The 12,000-nt window shown below is 42.0% G+C and overlaps 2 protein-coding genes across 5 annotated transcripts in view; both read left to right on the top strand.

Moving 5' to 3' along the window:
- The window catches only part of oxsr1b (oxidative stress responsive kinase 1b), a 42,439-nt gene extending 35,805 nt beyond the window's left edge, over positions 1-6,634 (top strand). For 2 of the 4 annotated variants that reach the window (XM_070985565.1, XM_070985562.1), the window contains 6 exons: positions 422-607; positions 725-774; positions 2,465-2,517; positions 3,112-3,180; positions 3,378-3,442; positions 3,818-6,634. In XM_070985565.1, the coding sequence (XP_070841666.1) occupies positions 422-607; positions 725-774; positions 2,465-2,517; positions 3,112-3,180; positions 3,378-3,442; positions 3,818-3,898 (504 nt within the window). In that variant the 3' untranslated portion in view covers positions 3,899-6,634. Of the gene's footprint in view, positions 1-421; positions 618-722; positions 775-2,464; positions 2,518-3,111; positions 3,181-3,377; positions 3,443-3,817 lie in introns of all 4 variants that reach the window. The other 2 variants (XM_070985561.1, XM_070985564.1) reach the window with 1 other exon arrangement.
- A 2,049-nt stretch (positions 6,635-8,683) lies between these two features.
- On the top strand, positions 8,684-11,929 carry LOC139346941 (solute carrier family 22 member 13-like). The gene is made up of 9 exons (XM_070986320.1): positions 8,684-9,058; positions 9,582-9,685; positions 9,864-10,018; positions 10,416-10,587; positions 10,710-10,830; positions 10,912-11,006; positions 11,085-11,299; positions 11,561-11,674; positions 11,790-11,929. The coding sequence occupies exons 1-8, from the start codon at positions 8,684-8,686 to the stop codon at positions 11,671-11,673; spliced, it is 1,350 nt and encodes a 449-aa protein (XP_070842421.1). The 3' UTR covers position 11,674; positions 11,790-11,929.
- Positions 11,930-12,000: the final 71 nt, after the last annotated feature.

The raw sequence follows: 12,000 nt of genomic DNA on the forward strand, positions 1-12,000 counted from the left end.
ACTCTTGAGTAATGGAGACTGTCATAGGTGCTATAACCAGTGCTGTATTAGCAGAACAATGCTCAGAACTGCTTTCTTTTCGTGGGATTAGCAGCCACCCTAGCCTCTCCTTCATGCTTGGAAACTGAGGGGTGAGGCGAAGGGTGGTGCAATCTGCAACGTCACCACTAGATGTCTCAAAGTTCAGCACACTGGCCCTTTAATGCGTATTAATTGTTCATCTTGGTTGCGCAGCAGGCGGAAATACAGATTTATTTGCATGTTAAGCCTGAATGCCGAATAGGTATTGAAACATGTGCTGTCTGTTATATCATCCAAAGATAAAATATTAAACATTTGTTAATCTTGAATTCTCAAGAGCTTATTTGTCAGTGGCGTCACAGAACAAGCAGGATTTGATGAATTTTCTTTCCTCCTTCAGGTTTTCCAGACTCCCGAGCCTTTAAGTAGTCAAATCCAGCCGGTGGCTGCAGGTCAGGCAGAACTACCTCAGGCTGCAGGCCAGGTCCCACTGCAGCCCACCCCAGTCAACATTCAATCCACTGCCCAGACTGCATCTCCTGCACCAGGAGTACCTGCTGCTGCTGCTGCTGCTGCTCCCGCACAGGTCAGCATTACTGAGTTTCATCCTCTGTACTCTTTGTTGAGGCTCTAAATGCATCATCTGTTAACCATTGATTTGTTCTATATTACTTTATTCATGTCATTCTCTGTGTTGTAACAGGCGGTCTCAGGGGATGTGAAGGCTCCAATTAGTTTGGTATTAAGGTTAAGGTATGTTTCCCATGACCTCATAAAAATCAGTAAACCAGTGGGTGAATCTTCATTCTTTATTTGTGCATATTCTACAAAACCCAAAACCAGTGAAGTTGGCACGTTATGTAAATTGTAGATAAAAACAGAATACAATGATTTGCAAATCCTTTTCAACTTATATTCAATTGAATACACTGCAAAGAAAAGACGTTTAATGTTCAAACTGAGAAACTTTATTTTTTTTTGCAAATAATCATTAACTTAGAATTTAAAGGCAGCAACACATTGCAAAAAAGTTGGTACAGGGGCCTTTTTACCACTGTGTTACATCACCTTTCCTTTTAACGACACTCAGTAAACGTTTGGGAACTGAGGAGACCAATTTTTGAAGCTTTTCAGGTGGAACTCTTTCCCATTCTTGCTTGATGTACAGCTTAAGTTGTTCAACAGTCTCCGTTGTCGTATTTTACGCTTCATAATGCGCCACACATTTCGCACTCTTTTACTACGGAGCCATGCTGTTGTAACACGTGCAGAATGTGGCTTGGCATTGTCTTGCTGAAATAAGCAGGGGCGTCCATGAAAAAGACGTTGCTTGGATGGCAACATATGTTGCTCCAAAACCTGTATGTACCTTTCAGCATTAATGGTGCCTTCACATATGTGTAAGTTGCCCATGCCTTGGGCACTAATACACCCGCATACCATCACAGATGCTGGCTTTTGAACTTTGCGCCTATAACAGTCCGGATGGTTCTTTTCCTCTTCGGTCCGGAGGACTCAACATCCACAGTTTCCAAAAACAATTTGAAATGTGGACTCGTCAGGCCACAGAACACTTTTCCACTTTGCATCAGTCCATCTTAGATGAGCTCGGGCCCAGTGAAGCTGGCGGCGTTTCTGGGTGCTGTTGATAAATGGCTTTCGCTTTGCATTGTAGAGTTTTGCAGATGTAGCGACGAACTGTAGTTACTGACAGTGGTTTTCTGAAGTGTTCCTGAGCCCATGTGGTGATGTCCTTTACACACTGATGTCAGTTTTTGATGCAGTACCGCCTGAGGGATCGAAGGTCACGGGCATTCAATGTTGGTTTTTGGCCTTGTCGCTTACGTGCAGTGATTTCTCCAGATTCTCTGAACCTTTTGACGATCTTACAGACCGTAGATGATGAAATCCCTAAATTTCTTGCAATAGCTCGTTGAGGAATATTGTTCTTAAACTGTTCAACAATCAGTTCAGGCATTTGTTCACTAAGTGGTGACCCTCGCCCCATCCTTGTTTGTGAATGACTGAGCATTTCAGGGAAGCTGCTTTTATACCCAATCATGGCACCCACCTGGTCCCAATTAGCCCGTTCACCTGTGGGATGTTCCAAATAAGTGTTTGATGAGCATTCCTCAACTTTCTCAGTCTTTTTTGCCACTTGTGCCAGCTTTTTTGAAACATGTTGCAGGCATCAAATTCCAAATGAGCTAATATTTGCAAAAAATTACAAAGTTTACCTGTTCGAACATTAAGTAACTTGTCTTTGCAGTGTATTCAATTAAATATAGGTTGAAAAGGATTTGCAAACCATTGTATTCTGTTTTTATTTACGATTTACACAACGTGCCAACTTCACTGGTTTTGTAAATATGTGTTCATCTGTCTGTTTTACCGGCCAATGAATGAATGATCTTCACTCTTTCTCTTTCTTTTATTTCTTCAGAAATTTAAAGAAGGAGCTAAACGACATCCGCTTTGAATTTATGCCAGGCAGAGGTGAGTGAAGTTTCTGTTTCGGGGCCGTATCGATCAGCTTGTGCTGTCAGCCGGTGGTTTAAAAAATGTCTGGAGGTCTAAACCTCGTGGCTGCACATTACGGGTAATCAGTAAGAGAATCTGTATATTGTACTTTTTGTGAAACTTCTTTTGGTATGCCGGCTTCCCACACAGACGCCTGAAGTCTGAAAAATCTGAGCCCAAACCAGCTCGTTTCATTATTAATAATCTGAGAGTATACTGAGGACTCAGAGGCTGAGTAGTTGTTTCACCAGAACAGGAAGGGCCTGATTGTATGCCCAAATCAGCCCTGATACCACGGACATGGAGTAGTTCTGTTTTTTCTTCCAACAAATTAGAGATGCATGGTTGTCTGCACAGAGCCTCCGCGCTCACCCTCTGATGACGAAAGACAGGCCGACCCTCGTGCACTCATGGATGTGAAAAGTATCATGCAGTCTGAAGAGAAACCAGCTCTGATTGCATGAGGCACCGTCGTGTTTTGGGCACTATGAAGCCACAGTTGAAGCATCTTAATGTTTCTTTGTTTTTGTCCACCTGTCACAGTTGGTCTCGTATGCTCTGACTTTTCAGACACAGCAGATGGTGTGTCCCAGGAGCTCGTGTCGGCAGGCCTGGTGGACGGGAGGGACCTAGTAATAGGTCAGTGATTTAAAAAAAAAAAAAAAAAAAAAAAAAAAAAAAACGTTCCTTACTCACAACATCATTTCTTTCCTCTGAAGAATTTTTAACCTGAGGGTTAAAAATTCTCTATGGATTACACCATGTCATGTTTTTCCTCTTTCTGAACACAGTTTTTGTTCACTTTCACTGGACTGAAACACTGTCTTTCTTTTCAGTCGCTGCAAATTTGCAGAAAATAGTAGATGAGCCTCTAACCAATAAAAACGTCACTTTCAAACTGGTGAGTGTTACACCTTCATCTCTATTAATGACAGTAGTTGTGTTGAAGAAATCTCTGATATGTATTTCTACTGATTTTTCTTGTGTGGAGCAAAGAGGAGAATATAATCTTCCTAAAATTCATACATGAAACAAACAGAAATGATGTATTTCCATCATGTTTTTTACATTTTTTCCAAGTCATCTGGTTGCGCCCTCTTCCTTTTGCAATGCTTAGATGGTCACGTACACCTTATCTCAGCCGAACAACTCCTAATAATCATTTTCTTTTGCAAATTTTAAGAAAACGTGGAAATCGGGCTGTTGTACATAGTGTGTCCGTGCTCAAACGTCATTTTTGCTCACTGCTTTTCATTCTTCCCTCTTATTTTCACAGGCTTCTGGAATTGAGGGATCTGAAATACCAGATGACGTCAAATTGATGGGCTTTGCTCAGCTCAGCATTAGTACTAGTTAAACTGTTGTTCTACCTGGGACCGTGACTTGCCTAAAAAATGTGAAAATTGAAAAAAAAAAAATAAATAGTTTAATGCATTTTTTCTTTCTATGGCCGTAAAGAAACCACTACTGCCAAAGAAAACAGTACCGTTTTGTCACCCATAGGATTACACAAGGTCGCCTGGTTGAATTGGGCGGTCGGCTGAAGTATCCGCGCGTACAGTGTAAGAATCACTCAAAACGTTTACAGCGTACATGTAGAAGGACGCAGGTATCTACAGCAAACATTTACCATTCTGGTCTCCCTCGTTCTGTTATTTCTTTTTCTCTAATATGTGATGCATTTGCACAATCTGAACTAACGCCCTTGAATCCCGATAAGTGTAACAATGCCTTATATTCATCAGAACTACTGAATGCACGTTTTGGGGAAGCCCCCAGTTACCATAAGGAGCATTATGTCGTCTGAAGTGTACAAATGTGGTCTCAGTTGCTCGTGTCGAACTTTTTACTTTAACCTTCAGAGGAGGTAAGATGCAGCCCGCCTAGCTGACTCGAAATGAACTTTTAGGCACGTTTCTCTAGTAAATCATGAAGCATTTTCTCACCGACGAGTGAGAAAAGAAGGATGTGAACACTCCCAGCAGTAACAGTCTGTAGTCTGTAACCAAGGCTGGTTTGAGTCTGTATTGTTCTTATTGCCAACAAATGCCACGAAAGACCAAAACCAACAACATGTTAGTCCGTCTCACAATACTTTCGGACCCCCCTGCATTGCCTATGGCCCATTCATTCCTATGGGAGGCACAAATCTTCAAAAATGGGTCACAATTCATTGTTTTTTTAAGGCAAAGTTAGTGCATTTGTTTGGGGACTATTTTCAGCAGCGGATCAATACACATTTGGTGCTCTTGTTAGTATTTCAGCAGCAGGGATAAATGTATCCTTGTTAGGATACACAGACAGTACTTCGTCGGATCAGCTCGTTATTTTTTGTCTTTTCATGGGATTTGTTGACTGTAAGAAGTCTTATTCTTTTAAATATTGACACAACCGGCATTAAAGGATACATATGAGACAACTTAATTGGGCTGGTTTTAAATTATTACACATGTAGATTTAAGAGTACTTCAATATGTACTAAAAGGATTGCAAAATAACAGACTTTTGTCTTGATTTTTACCTTTGTGCGTTTCAAAACTCAGAACCGATGTAGCATGAAACCAGAAAAGCCAGTTTTTGTAAATCTGATCACTCGTTGAAACTGTAGTGAAGTAAAAAGTTTAAGAGCAGCTGAAGCCACACGTGTCCTGTGAGCAGATGTGTCTGTCTGTCGGTATTAGTTTGTGTCTGTTTGGAATCAGTTTCTCAAATTCTGAAAGAAAAAACAAAAAAAAGACTTAAGTGCATTTTTTTTTTTTGTTTATGTGGATGAAACACAAGTACTTGATTTAACCTCTAGTATATAAATAATGACCTTTGGCTTTGATTTGTTTTTATACTGTGTGTTTCACTCTTGGCCTTTCTTTCTGTCCTATGACACGATTGTGGGTTGTAGCGCTGCGTGAAGGAAGACGACGACACGGCAGATTTCGCTTTGAACGCTCTGGTTTTGCAGGACATGCGGTCTTGTGCTGTGCGTCATGTACGACTCATTTACCTTGACTCATGGCGCGTTCCGTTTTTTTGCCTTTGAGAAGTTTTGAATATCTTTTACTGTGGAGCCACAGCTGTCCTGATGCACTGCATGTCCACCTTAAATTCCCCCAAATTTCAAGCTGTGCGGCAAATTTGTCTCCAGTACTTAATAATACCAAGTGGAGGCTGTTTACAGTACTTTGACCCTCATCTGAAGTCAAACAGCTGTTTTATCTCTTGCTAATCATTTTTAAAGCGGCTAAAACGAAGATTTTACGTCCGACAGTTTGGAAGCAGCTCAGCTATGATTGTAGACATTTTGAACGATCAGAGATGTGTTTTGGATTCGGATGAAAAGGGTCCTCATCAGTACAGATGTGACATCCTCAACCACACTCTGGATGTTTTATAAGGAATGTGCATCTCGCAGTTACCGGCGCCGGCGGCAGTGGCAGGTTCATTAAACACTCTGCTCTAATGTGTAGATCTGAAATGCCAGCAAGGTTTTACTGTTTAATTTGGTGATGTGATAATGTCATAACCCTCCAGATGCCATATTAAATGAAAATGAATGAATTTTCTTTGCTTGCAGATCAAATGTTAAGAGGAAATCTTTGTATTTTGACTTGTTAAATTTTAGGCTCGCCTTAAATTGAAAATGACCAAGTGTTTTTTTTTCTTTTCCTTTTCTTTTCTTTGACATAATGTCAAGGTTTTGATTTAGATTTTCAGTGTCTTTGAAATGTAGTTCTTGTTACACGTGAAGATAGCTGAAATAAAGATAAACAGGTGTGTCGACCCGGTGTTCTCCTCAAAGGGGCGCAACAAAGTCAGCAACCCGATGTTACTCTAAAGTTTCTGAACTGCAGTATTTGGTGCCATTTTCCTGGTTTAGTCTGCAGCTGACAGCAGACAAGGGCAGGATAAGTGTGTATGAGCCCTGAGAGAGAGAGAGTGTGTGTGTTTGTGTGTGTGTGATGCGTAGATTGAGCCCTGCTTCTCACAGAGTTGAAGCTCTGATAGCTTTGTTCTCATCCTTTCGCCAACAGTCTCCTCTGTCCTGCTTCCATGTAGTCTAACGAAGCTGTAGCAACTGAACAGATGACTGGCAAACAAAGCCCTTTTGTCCAGGCAATAACTCATCAAGGCTGTAATATATTTGAATTTTCCACCTGTTTTCAGTTTTTTCATTCTTTCATTTGCTCTTTTTTTTTTTTTTTTTTTGGATCGTTTTTGGAGTTCAAAGCATGTTTCTCTTGATTATTTTTAATCAATAAAGAATGAGCATATCAGCCACCTCTTGGCACTTTGTTTTTTTATGTACATCATTACTTGTCATTGCGAGTAAGCCGTTCCTGTAAACGGATCAATGTTTCGATACGGTCTGTCGTCCTCACTCCTGTTTTCTCTCTCTTCCTAAAGTTATATTTCAAGTAGTAATCCTTACGGTCGCTGTCACTGCCTTCAGCTTTATGGCCCTCACTATCTTCCAATAAGACCACAGCTGTCCTTTTACGACCCTCTCACCCAGAAAAAGTAATTTTCTGCCTTCTAGACATTCAGACGACTCTCCAGCCATTCGGCATAGCTCTCTCATAAAGCTGGGGGACTTTCAAGAGACAGAATCCTTAAAAATAGTCAAAATCAGTGAAGCAGATGGGCAGATATCCTGTTAGGCCCTCGCATTGATCAGGCTTCAGAAAGCCTACAGTTCCCATGTTGCGCCTCATCGTTTGAACCTCAGTGTCTTGTAAAGGTTCACAGTTCACTCATAATCATTTAACAACACAGGGTTATGTAACAGAACGCTAGCTGTAATTCTTTTATGCCACTCACAAGACCTCGACATCAGTCATGGTGTCCCTCAACACTCTGACCCACGAGTACCCAGTACTGATTACTGCATCACTGAGTACTGCTGATTGATCGATTGGTGTGATGCCATTGCAAGAGAGTCTAGTTTTACCTGATGCCTTAGACTGGACAGGAATGATTGAACCTGATCAGCAGCTTCAAAGGAATGTGGGCCAAGGATGTAAAGTCGGGGGGACCAGCAGCTGCTTCACTACATCTATTTTTTAGTATCCTTTGTTGATCTTGGTAAAGGAGGAAGCATTTGATCGAATGGTGTGGAGGACAAACATATTGATATAATCAGCCTAAGTGCTCCCTGTGTAGGATTCCATAGGAGCCCGGAGGTCTTTGGCCTCTGTGGCCAGCAGGGTCTGTGTGTCACGTTACTGTATTATTTAACTACTCTTCAAGCAGTTTGTTGATGTGGTGGCCCCGAAGTGCAAAGTTTGAAATTGACAAAATGGAAGGCAAATTCAAAGCTAACATGGACCAAACCTGTAAAGGTAGGTGCCTGAAGACTTTCTCATTCTTCATCCTGATTGGACGTGGACGTTTGTTTTTCAACTGTCTGTTCTCCTGGCTTTGCTCAGGTCCTCCAGATATTTATTCTCATGGATCACATTTGACTGTGTGCTTCTGACATGCAGAGAAAATGAGACGTGGCCACTGGTGCTCTACTGCTGGAAAACAACTGTGCTACTGGTTTCTGTGCCGCTGCCGTTGAAAGGAAAGCACATACAGGATCTGTGAATTGCAGCAAAAGGATTGCCTTTTGTCTTTTCTATTTTTTCACTTTGTTTGGGGAAATGTCGAGTTTTACATTCCAGGGGCTTCTGGCTCGTCCTGCTTGTGACCAATTGGACAACAGCTGCTAACTGGGAGACCGAGGCTGAACATCCATGCAACTCAGACTTTGAAGAGCGTTCCTGATAAGACTTTGAGCCCCACTCTTTGTGTAAGTGCAGAATGTGGTTGAGAAAATTTGCCATCGCAGTGATCTAAAAGCCGCAAGGATGCATGGAGAAAGCCTGTCATTAAAATCAGACCTTAAATTGCACAACATAAGAGCATCTGCAGAAAGCCATCTGACAGTGAGCTGGACTTCAGCCTGAGGCATCCTGACTTGTCACATTTTAATACTTTGTTAGTCTGTTTGTTAGCAACTTGGCAGCAGCCATAAAAGCACTGTCCATGTCAGTTTAAACATTAACTTGCAGGAGGAGAGTCAAGTTGACTGAGTACGGCTGGATGTTGCTTAAAGTCTGACTCTTCTCTGTCCCACGCTGCACTCTGAGCACATTTGGATACCAATATGAGCAGCTTTGACCAGATCCTGACGGAGATCGGGGAGTTTGGTTTTTTTCAGAAGCGTTTAGTGGTTGCATTATGCATCCCCAGCATTTTTGTTGCTTTCGATGTGATTGGTCAGGTGTTCGTGGGTTTGAGCTTCCCACATCACTGCAACACTGATTGGATCTTGGCACATGGGCCCAACCTGACCGCTGAGGAACAGAGAAATCTCACCATCCCAGTGAACACAGATGGGAAGTATGAAACATGTCAAATGTTCACACCTGTGGATTTGGATTTGGAAACAATTGAAACCTATGGGATTAATGATACAAGTGGATGCATGAATGGATCTGATTTTGAGGCACCCAAAGGTGCCTCCAGCATTTTGACGGAGGTAAGAGATTCACTAACAGAGCAAGACACTTAAAGGTCCAGTGTGTAGGATGTAGCGACATCTAGCAGTGAGGGAGAAGACTGCAACCAGCTGAGTACAGTCCGCCTCACCGTCCCTAAGATGGCCATGAAAAATACATTTAACTCTTCCACTGAATGTATTTCTTATTTCTTGTGATTATTTTATTGTGGGGTTACATTTTTCTGCTGTCTCAGAATTCAACCACTGAGCGCTAACTAGTGTTAAAAGGAGTGTTAATACAGAGGATGTTTCATCGAATCAAGGGATGAGGCAGCTGCTTTGTGTGTTGTATCAGTTGTTGACTTTGACTTTTTGCTGCTTCTGAGCCACCATACCAGCACTTTGTGGATTCCCTTGTCTGGTGTTATAAAGTCTTTCATACCACAATCAAACATTTTAATTGTCACTTTTTCAAATTTTCAAATAGCAGCTGAGAAAAGCAGAACTTAGTTCAATGTTGTCTTTGGTTTTCTCCTCCTTTCATCATCCTCCCTGTTGTCAGTTCAACCTGGTGTGTGACAGAAGCAGTTTGATCGAAGCGTCACAGTCCATCTACATGGCCGGTCTTCTGGTGGGAGCGCTGATGATGGGGCTGATGGCGGACAGGTACACGTTCACTCCCACCTTTACTCTATGTCCATGACACTTATGATTCTGTCTGCATTCATGCTCACGCAGCTGCTGAAAAGATCTAAAAAGCTGATCTTATAGGAGGGAAAGATTCTCATGTGTCTCACTTTCAAATCTCAAGCACCAGTGTTTTGTTTTTCTCTCCTCTTTGCAGGTTTGGCCGACGCTTTGTGGTCCTGCTTTCACTCCTCCTGCTGCTGTTGTTTGGCGTCGGCTCTGGTTTCTCACCCAACATCTATTTTTATATAGCTGTGAAGTTTTTGGGTGGCATCGCCATTTCAGGCATTTTGGTTAATGCCTTTGTGATTGGTAGGTCTACATCTCATTTGTATACATTGTTGATTGCCTCATCATTCTTTGTATATATTGTTTATTTTATATTTTTTGCTCTACTTAACTTATCATTTAGCATTGAACTGTTGTCTTTTCAATTTAAACTAATACATGCACATTCAGACCTGAACTAAAACTATCGAGGGCCTGATCGACATTTGCAACATGCGTGCCTTGTGTTGCATTGCAGATGTGTGGCATGCACTGAACCGATCTTACTTTTTCATCACAGAAGCGTACATACATTTAACTGAATGTTGTCAAAACTGAAATGACTAATAATGGGAGTGCTTTGTATGAAGTTTCACACACTAACTTTAAGAAATAATGTGGCTGAACTGATGCTATTTCTGTCTGTATTATTGCTTTGAAGGTGGCGAGTGGAGCGATTCCTCCAAGTTTGCTCTCTGCACCATTATCTGCCACTCTTTTTACCCTGTCGGACTGATGATATTGTCTGGCATTGCCTATTTGATCCGCAACTGGAGGATCCTGCAGCTGGTGCTCTTCAGCCCGCTTATCCTCATGCTGGGAATCTTCTACTGGTAAGCAGCCTCTCAGGCCAGACTAGAATTTAATGTTTTAGATACTAATCTCCATTATAGCTATAGAAAAAAAATCCAATTAAGCATACATTATAGCTGATGACGGACCAATATCTCATTAGGATTCTTCCAGAGTCAGCTCGTTGGCTCATCACCCAGGGCAGGAAGGAGGAGGCCATAAAGGAGATCCGGAGAGCAGCCAAGGTGAACGGGAGGAAGGTCCCAGAGGATCTGCTGGGAAAGGTAACCTGCATCAGAAATTAAACACGATAAAGCACTTGACTAAATATACACCAACTAAAAAATGACACTTACATTGTTTAGCTGGACGATGAGGCTCCATCCAAAAGAGGAAGCATATTGGACATCTTCAGGGTGTCATACCTTAAAAAACGCGCTCTCATTATGAGCTACGTCTGGTGAGTATCAGCCACGACCACCCGTTGAGCCATGTCTTTGTAGCTGCGCTGAAGACATCTCCTCCATTCTGTGAACAGGTTTGGAACAAGCCTGATGTATTACGGACTGAGCCTGAATGTTGGAAATTTCGGTCTGGATATCTACCTCACACAGTTCATCTTTGGACTAGTTGAAATCCCTGCGCGTCTGGGCAGTTTGCCCCTCATCCAGCGCTTTGGGAGGAAAATGTGTCAAGCAGGGATCCTGTCATTTGGAGGCTGTGCATGTCTTGTGATTCTTGCAATTCCAGAAGGTACTTAGTTGTATAATAACGTTAGTCTGTTGTAGGCTGACTCGAACATTTCCTTGATCCCTGAGAGCTAGGACAAACACCACATTGATGAAAACATCACATTTAAGAACATTATTATTGGCCTTGTGAGCCTTGCTACATCCGAAGATACATTCTATGCACACAGATTCTATTCACATCCATACACGTGCATTGCGTTCTGCCATATACAGTATGTTTAATTTATACGTGTCACAACTGTGTTTATTATTTGTCCATCAGACCTTCCTGTCGTGGTAACAGTCATAGCTGTAGTGGGAAAATTTGCTGCCACTTCCAGCTTCTGCATAATCTATGTTTATACTGCAGAACTGTATCCCACCACTCTAAGGTAAGGTAGGTAATGTCCCAGAGGTAAAATGATTTCACTTAATATTTGCAGAAAATGCAAATTATTTTTTATTATTACATGCAATGTGGATGCTTATAAGTGCTTTGTCTTCACTGGCAGGCAGAATGGTGTAGGTCTAAACTCCATGTGTGCTCGTATGGCGGGCATCCTCGCTCCACTGATCAGGCTCCTGAAATTCTACCATCACTCCATCCCGATGCTGATATATGGCATCGTCCCCATCGTCGCTTCAGCTTTCTGCTTATTCCTGCCGGAAACCGTCAATGTTAAACTCCAGGATCATGCCATGTGAGTTGATGAATGCTCTCAC

This window comes from Chaetodon trifascialis, chromosome 18 (genome assembly GCF_039877785.1).
Source record: "Chaetodon trifascialis isolate fChaTrf1 chromosome 18, fChaTrf1.hap1, whole genome shotgun sequence".
NCBI lineage: Eukaryota > Metazoa > Chordata > Actinopteri > Chaetodontiformes > Chaetodontidae > Chaetodon > Chaetodon trifascialis.